We start from the raw sequence: 8,098 nt of genomic DNA, 5'->3' as shown, positions 1-8,098 counted from the left end.
ATATATATATATATATATATATATATATATATATGTTGTTGTACTTGGGGATGGTCATATTGCCAGTTTAGCCAATAAATATATATATATATATATACTACACTCTCTGAGTGGTTGGCGTTAGGAAGGGCATCCAGCTGTAGAAACTCTGCCAAATCAGACTGGAGCCTGGTGTTGCCATCCGGTTTCACCAGTCCTCAGTCAAATCGTCCAACCCATGCTAGCATGGAAAGCGGACGTTAAACGATGATGATGATGATACAGGACTTATATGTAAACATATGGACATCAGTTGTCGAGTGGTGGTGACACACACACACACACATATATATGACAGGCTTCTTTTAGTTTCTGTTTATCAAATCCACTCAAGGTTTTGGTTGGCCTGAGGCTATAGTAGAAAATGCGGCACTGTCATGCTATTAGCTGTCAGAAGTGAAAGTGCTCATTGCTAGTGAAGTATCTGTCTGTCTGCCTGCCTGTTGCTGGCCTATCATTCTTTGGCTACTGACAGCTAATACCATGACTGGCCGGAGCGAGCTATATGTCTGTCTGTCTGTCTCTCTCTCTATCTATTACTCGAAAGTTATTGGAACAAATTTGACACCTATATCCATGCGTTTGAAAACACCCAGAGTATAAGGGTACTACTAAAGCAGAGTGGTCCCGAACGCGCGTCCGGGCTAGCTAGTCGTGAGTGGTCGATCCTATTATTTTTAAACTTCAAACTTCATTTGTTTTCTATTTTGATAAATTCTCTCTGTTGAAAATTTGGGACCACTCTGCTTTAGTAGTACCCTTATACTCTGTGTGTTTTCAAACGCATGGATATAGGTGTCAAATTTGTTCCAATAACTTTCGAGTGATAGATAGATAGAGAGAGAGAGAGAGAGACAGACAGACATATAGCTCGCTCTGGCCAGTCATGGTATTAGCTGTCAGTAGCCAAAGAATCGACAGGCTAGCAACAGGCATGCAGGCAGACAGACAGATACTTCACTAGCAGTGAGCACTTTCACTTCTGACAGCTAATAGCATGACAGTGCCGAAAATGCTTGCCCAAGATGCTATGCAGTGGGATTGAACTGGAAACCATGTGGTTGGGAAGCAAACTTCTTACCAGATAGCCATGCCTGTCCAGAAATATGTTGTTCTTGTTGATTAGTCATAACCAACATGTCTTTCTCCTAATCATTGTATATTTAGGAGTACATTATTCAATCTATCCTATTTTTTCTGCTGGCAGTTTGAAGCAAGAGAGTTTTGGCTGCTATTTCTAGCATCTGGAGTAACTACCTAGATGTCTCCTCAGAGGCTCCGGCAGAAATATGATTATCTGTAAACTGTTGAGAATTTCAAAAACACAATTCGTTCCTTGAGACTTTGATTTTATGATGTTACCTTGGCAATTAATTACCTTGAAGTTGCAAACCTCACTGTGACAAAGAAAGATAACAAACTACAAAGGTTAGACTAATGAGTTCATTAAAAAGAGGACATTGTTTACATTGCTGATAGCCAATACAGGTAATCAACAACAACTATCTCTGTAATTGTCTTAACTTGACTGTTATTTTTTTATGCAGATGGTGTCTCAGGATAATTTTCTTAAGTGATTATTATTGTGTGACACCCACTTCATCATCGTCATCATTTAATATCTGTTTTCCATGCTGGCATGGGTTGGATGATTTAACCGCAAACTGGTAAGCTGCACCAGGCTCCAGTCTGATTTGACATGGTTTCTACAGCAAGATGCCCTTCCTAACACCAACCACTCCAAGAGTGCAGTGGGTGCTTTTTTATGTGCCACTGACAGAAGTGCCAGTTACGCAACACTGGCATTGGCCATGACTACAATCTCAGCACAGTATATTGCCAAAGGTCTCGGTCATTTCTCACTGCCTCTGTGAGGCCCAATGTTTGAAACATTGCTTTTTACATGCCACTGGCATAAGTGCCAGTTATGCGACAATAGCATGACTACAATTTCGCTTGGTTTTACAGGTCTTCTCAAGCATGGTACATAACCCAACCTTCAAAGGGTGCTTTTTATGTGCCAGCTATGCGACACTGGCATCGGCCATGACTACGATTTCACCTGGTTTGACAGCCAATATAAAAATTTTGTTACTAATATGGTAAATACAGAGAAGGTTATACTGCACTGAGGAGGTGTAATAAAACTGAAACACGTCCACAGTTGTCTCTGATACTTGCTAAGATCAGATTAAAATAATATTAATCATTATACCAATATTTTCTTATCACTGTATAACTTAAGGAAATGGGTGCAGTAACTTTATAGATGTTTTCGATCTAGTTTGGATTTTTTGCTATCAAATTTGAATCCTTTGCAATCAAATTTGATGGCAAAGAATCCAAACTAGATCGAAAACATCTATATATTAAGGAGTAGAATGTACAATTTCTTGTAATTCAGAATGCCTTATGGTCCCAGTGGACAAAATGGGAAAAGTGTTACCCCAGAAGAACTATTATTGAAGCTCCTCTCCATTAATATGATGCTACTAACTGTTATATATGGAAAACTGAAGCTTGCTCCCCAACTGCATGGTTCCAGGTTCAGTCTTGCTGAATGGCACCTTGGGCAAGTGTCTTCTACTATAGCCCTGGGCTAACCAAAGCCTTGTGAGTGTATTTGGTAGATGGAAACTGAAAGAAACTTGTTGTGTGTGTGTATATATATATATATATATATATATATATATATATATATATGTATATATCTGTGTGTGTGTGTCTTTGTGTTTGTCCCCTCCTCACTGCTTGACAACTGGTGTTGGTGTGTTTATGTCCCCATAACTGAGCGTTTCAGCAAAAGAAACTGATGGAATAAGTTACTAGGCTTTAAAAAAAAAAAAGTCGATTTGTTTGACTAAAAAAAACCCTTCAAGGCTGCACTCCAGCATGGCCACAGTCTAATGACTGAAACAAGTAGAAGAATAAAGTTTAGTTAAGTTGTAATTCTTAAGTACAATATCATCCCTGATTGAGCTGACTTATGATTGAAGTGTTCCAACCATGACCATTTCTTCTTATTTTTTTTTTTTGACAGACATAGTGTATTCACTCTTCACTACACCATCCAGTGAATCCTTAATTTAAGATAGTTGTGTGTGGGGGAGGTTGAAGGAGATTTGGCTGCTATTTTTAGCAAGACACGTAACCATGTACAGGCTCTGTTTTAGTATCAGTTGTGCATTCAGTATGCTGTTTTGTTGGCATCTTGTGTTGGGTTTTGTAGTTTAACTCGATTTCCAACTGGTATATAAAATTTCTTCATTCAGTCATCCATGCAGTATAGCCGCCTTTTACCAGAATTAGGTCATATAGTAATACTGATGAAGATTTCTGTTCACTTTTAGCGCAGTGAAAAATATATACAAATGGTAATTGTAGATGATGGGCGACTATATACATAAAGACGTGTGTGTGTGTTTTATTATACTACAAAAAATCATTCCAGATATAATTTGCACCCCTTTCCTTTTACATTATCCTTTTTGAATGGAATCCACTTTTAGTGAGAGAATATATGCATACATACATTATGATCATTATTATTATTGAGTGAGAGAGCAGTGCATGCCATCAAAGTGACACTGGGGTAAAATATATGAAGCTCGTTATACCCATCATGACTACCCATCTGATCAGGGTACACCAGGCACATGCATCACAACCATATGTGCGCGACATGGTGATCTCATATCAAGATAAACAGCGCATGACCTCACAGGTGGGGCCCAGTTAGAATTTTCTTCAGGTTGAGTAGCCCATCCTACTGAAAAGGTTCCTAAATAGGCGTAGGAGTGGCTGTTTGTTTGTAGGAGTGTGTGTGTTTGTGTGTCTGTGTTTGTCCCCCAACATTGCTTGACAACCGATGCTGGTGTGTTTACGTCCCTGTAACTTAGCGGTTTGGCAAAAGAGACCGATAGAATAAGTACTAGGCTTACAAAGTATAAGTCCTGGGGTTGATTTGCTCGACTAAAGGCGGTGCTACAGCATGGCCACAGCCAAATGACTGAAACAAGTAAAAGAGTAATTCTTTTTCGGAACGGTGAAAGTCGAAGTAGAGACAGCTATAAATAATAATGTGCACATACAGGGTTTAAGAACCTTTTTGATAGAAAAAGTCGAAGGCGCCCAGCTTTCGACTTTTTCGATCCAAAGGATTTTACACGCTGATATTTATAGCTTTATTCATATCGAGTTCGATATGAAACACTGGGGTCAATGTAATCGACTAACCCCCTCCAAATTTTCAGGCCTTGTGCCTTTAGTAGAAAAGATTATTATTATTATTATTATTTAAAACAGTTTGATTCAGCTCTATGTGACTTAAAGTTTCACAGCTAAACTCGAAAAATGAAGTAACATGGAAAAATATTTTAAAAACTTTCATTAGCTTATCTCTGTTTTGATAAATAGTTTGTACATATTTTCACATGTATTTTGATTTTCTATTTCAGTATTGGTTTTTAGGCATTTGTTTTTTTTTTAAAAATTTTATGTTTTAAATATGTTAGCTGAGACTGACATAAACATCAGATAAATCAGCTGAAGTTGAGATTTATTTTTCTCATTAATTTCTTCAAGAAAATGACATAAAGCCATAACTCGAAATGATGGAAGTTCAGGTATGCCAGTTTATAAATACAATGGGCTTCTTTATAATTTTGATTTTTGCAAATTCACTCACGAAGTATTACAGCACCATCAGATAACTGTATAAGCCAGCAAGGAACCCTGTTATATGGTTGCTTTACCTGCTAGATAGAACAACCAAATCTCCCTCAAATAACATCCTACCATCTTCAGAAAAGAAAAAAGATTCTCTTTGGATCTTGTAATCTTAGATACAGTGTACATAAAAAAAAATGGGATGGTTGTTGCTGAAAAGATTTTTGACCTTAGGTCTGCTCCATCAAGTCTGACCTTCTAGAATTTAACAACTACAACAACTTATACCCACAGTTGCTATTATGTTGGTGTAACATACTTTCAAATGTTTTATTCCCCCTTCTCAGTGTCTCTGACATTTACCCTCTTTAACTTCCTTTGTGTGACCTTTTGGTGCCAGCCAAAGAGTTTGTTTGATTAAAATCTTTGTAACACTGTATGTGCATCTATATATAGTGTGTGTGTTGTGTGTGTGTGTGTGTGTGCAAGAACTAATATCACAGTTTATGTGAATTTTCACTAACACTATATTTTGCTATACAAATATGTGTTCTTGCATCTGTATACATACATAGTCACATGCAGACACATGTGCATAAGTGTTCATACATCAGTGGCTGTCAACTTGTTAATCAAATACGACTTTTCAACACCAACACTGACAGAGTTCATATACATTGGCACTAAACTAATTAAAACTAACAACACACAACTAATATGCAAAAAGACATTACCTTGTATAATTTAGAATAAAATTACTAAACACCATAAATGGACAATAAACCATAGCAATGAACACAACAGAGACTGTTAACAATGATGTTGGAAAGGCCTGTGCAGAATTTAAGTCTTGTGCAACTTGTACTGCATTGTACTACTTTCCCAAGTAGTGCTAAGTGCTTCCAAAGATAGGTCAAGGCTAGGTGTCTGGCTCAGCAATTTTAGTGGGTGTTATATTAGAGTATCCTCACAATGTTGGATGGCCATTGATTCTCATGAGTTCCTCTGCCCTTTGATGGGTCTTGTTTTGCATCCCACAGAGTGTCCAACGGTCACCCTCCTCGCTGAACTTGCTTGGTAGGGTTGCCATTTTGGTAACCGACGAGCTGACCATGCAATAGTTGGGGCTGGGTTACATGTTATCAGTAGTACTCAAGAAGCAGTTACTTGACATACACATACATATGCACACACACACATACATACACACACACACATACATGAATGCAGGCAAGCCAGAAGGCTGCACCAGGCTCCATCTGATCTGGCAGAGTTTCTACAGCTGGATGCCCTTAACGCCAACCACTCCGAGAGTGTAGTGGGTGCTTTTACGTGCCACCGGCACGAGGGCCAGTCACATGGTACTGCCAACGACCATGCTCAAAAAGGTGTTTTTTACGTGCCACCTGCACAGGAGCCAGTCCAGCGGCACTGGCAACGACCTCGCTCGGATAATTTTCTAACGTGCCACCAGCACAAGTGCTAGAAGGCAATGCTGGTAATGATTACGCTCAAATGGTGCTATTTACGGGCCACTAGCACAGAAGCCAGACAGTTGTTCTGGCAATGAATACGCTTGGACAGTGCTGTTAGTGCTCCACTGGCACAGGTGCCAGTCATTGAGTATGGTTCAATTACGATTTCGCTTTCACTTGCCCCAACAGGTCTTCGCAAGGAGAGTTTAGATCTTTGGAAACCAAAATAGTTCTTTTTGAAAAGATTTTAAAATCTTCCAATAGAAATACCCAAAATTTTAAATTGACCATGGGTAAGTTTTGTGGTATCTAGGATGTGAGATGAACTAGGGTACCACACGACCCTCTTGTGGGATGTGGGTTTCTATCATTACGTATGTGATTCTTGCCTCACATATGGTATAGTGTAAGAATTTTATGCCGCTCATGTCAAAATTAATTATGATATCGTATTGGGACCCTGGGATAAAATGTAAAATGAGGCTTGGGAGCCAACTTGTTAATGATAATTAAACAAGCTATTTTTATCTCTATTTTAGTTTGAACGAAATGACTGGGAAAGAACAACTACAGAAGGAGTACATGTTGATGCAAAGGAAATTGAAAGATGCTGATAGCAAAAAGCTGAAACTCTGCGATATTATAAAAAACTTAGATACTTCTTATCAACGATCGAAGGGAAGCGTTATGAGATACAACCAGTTGAAAAACATTATAAAAGCAACCATTGATGATAAAAACATACTTTTCCTTCAAGAATGTGTCAAAAGGGAATCGCATGAAGGTTCACAAAGATCTTCGAGTATCACTGGTGGTCTGTTGCAGCGCTGTGCAGAGTTTGCTGGAAAGTCCTCGGAAATAGCAGACAAAAACGTACAGATTAATGCAATTACTTTTATTCCAACAGGTGAGCATTTCATTTTCATTGTTTACTGTCAGGGCTTTGATTTTTTGTGTTTCCTTTTGTTGTTGTTGTTTGGTCCCAGGTTAATGCTGGTCAAGCAGACATATTGCTGTTTTGTGCCCGTTGCTCTTTCACTGGTTTACTTGACCCAATTACTGGACTGCGGCCATGCTGGAGCACTGCGCTGTAGGGTTTTAGAAGTCTTACTTATTCTGCTGGCTTCTATTTTGCTGAATCATTAAGTTATGGGACATAAACACATGCTGATTGTCAAGTAGTATCCAGTAAAAACAAGTTACAGGGTGGGACACACACACACATTTGTATATTACACATATACATGCACACACCATTTAATCGTTTAATGTCCACTTTAAACGATTAAATGATGTGTGTATGTATATGTGTAATATACAAATATGTGTGTGTGTACATATGTATATTTGTATATTACACACATACATACACACACACCATACATACACACATACACAAGTATATTTTTATATTATACATATACATACACATACACACACATACTTCCTTGACTTCTTTTACCTGACTTGTATTTTTTTCTTTTTTTTTTGGTTGTTAAGACAGTAGGATACAGTTTAAGAGATATGTAACTGGCATTTCTAGCTAGTCAAATGACCAAATAGAGATTCCTTCACTGACTCATACAAGTATCATCTTAGAGGATGGCCAGAAGAAGTTAGTAAACAAAAGACACAGGTTATTTGTTTTGTCAGGCCAGGTCAAAGCTGAATGAACTGATTGATGATATATGTATGTGTATATATGTGCATGTATGTATGTATATATATATATATATGTATATATTTATATGCATGTATGTATATATATACACACGAGAGATGAGTACAGGACAAAATGCCAAAAGAATATAAGTCCTCATATACGCATGTATGTATGTATATAAATATATATATGTATGTATATATATGTAGGTATGTATGTATATATATATATATATATATATATATATATATAT

General features: G+C 37.7%; 1 protein-coding gene across 6 annotated transcripts in view; it reads left to right on the top strand.

Annotated features, from left to right (window-relative positions):
- The window catches only part of LOC106876724 (uncharacterized), a 63,665-nt gene that overhangs the window by 43,723 nt on the left and 11,844 nt on the right, over positions 1 to 8,098 (top strand). For 5 of the 6 annotated variants that reach the window (XM_014925397.2, XM_014925398.2, XM_052966112.1 and 2 more), the window contains exon 2: positions 6,722 to 7,089. In XM_014925397.2, the coding sequence (XP_014780883.1) occupies positions 6,722 to 7,089 (368 nt within the window). Of the gene's footprint in view, positions 1 to 731; positions 1,528 to 6,721; positions 7,090 to 8,098 lie in introns of those variants that run through there. The other variant, XM_014925400.2, reaches the window with a different exon arrangement.

The sequence above is a fragment of the Octopus bimaculoides genome, chromosome 3, assembly GCF_001194135.2.
Source record: "Octopus bimaculoides isolate UCB-OBI-ISO-001 chromosome 3, ASM119413v2, whole genome shotgun sequence".
NCBI classification, from domain to species: domain Eukaryota; kingdom Metazoa; phylum Mollusca; class Cephalopoda; order Octopoda; family Octopodidae; genus Octopus; species Octopus bimaculoides.
The sequence above is the reverse complement of the archived record's forward strand: the minus strand, read 5'-3'. Positions and strand labels throughout refer to the sequence as shown.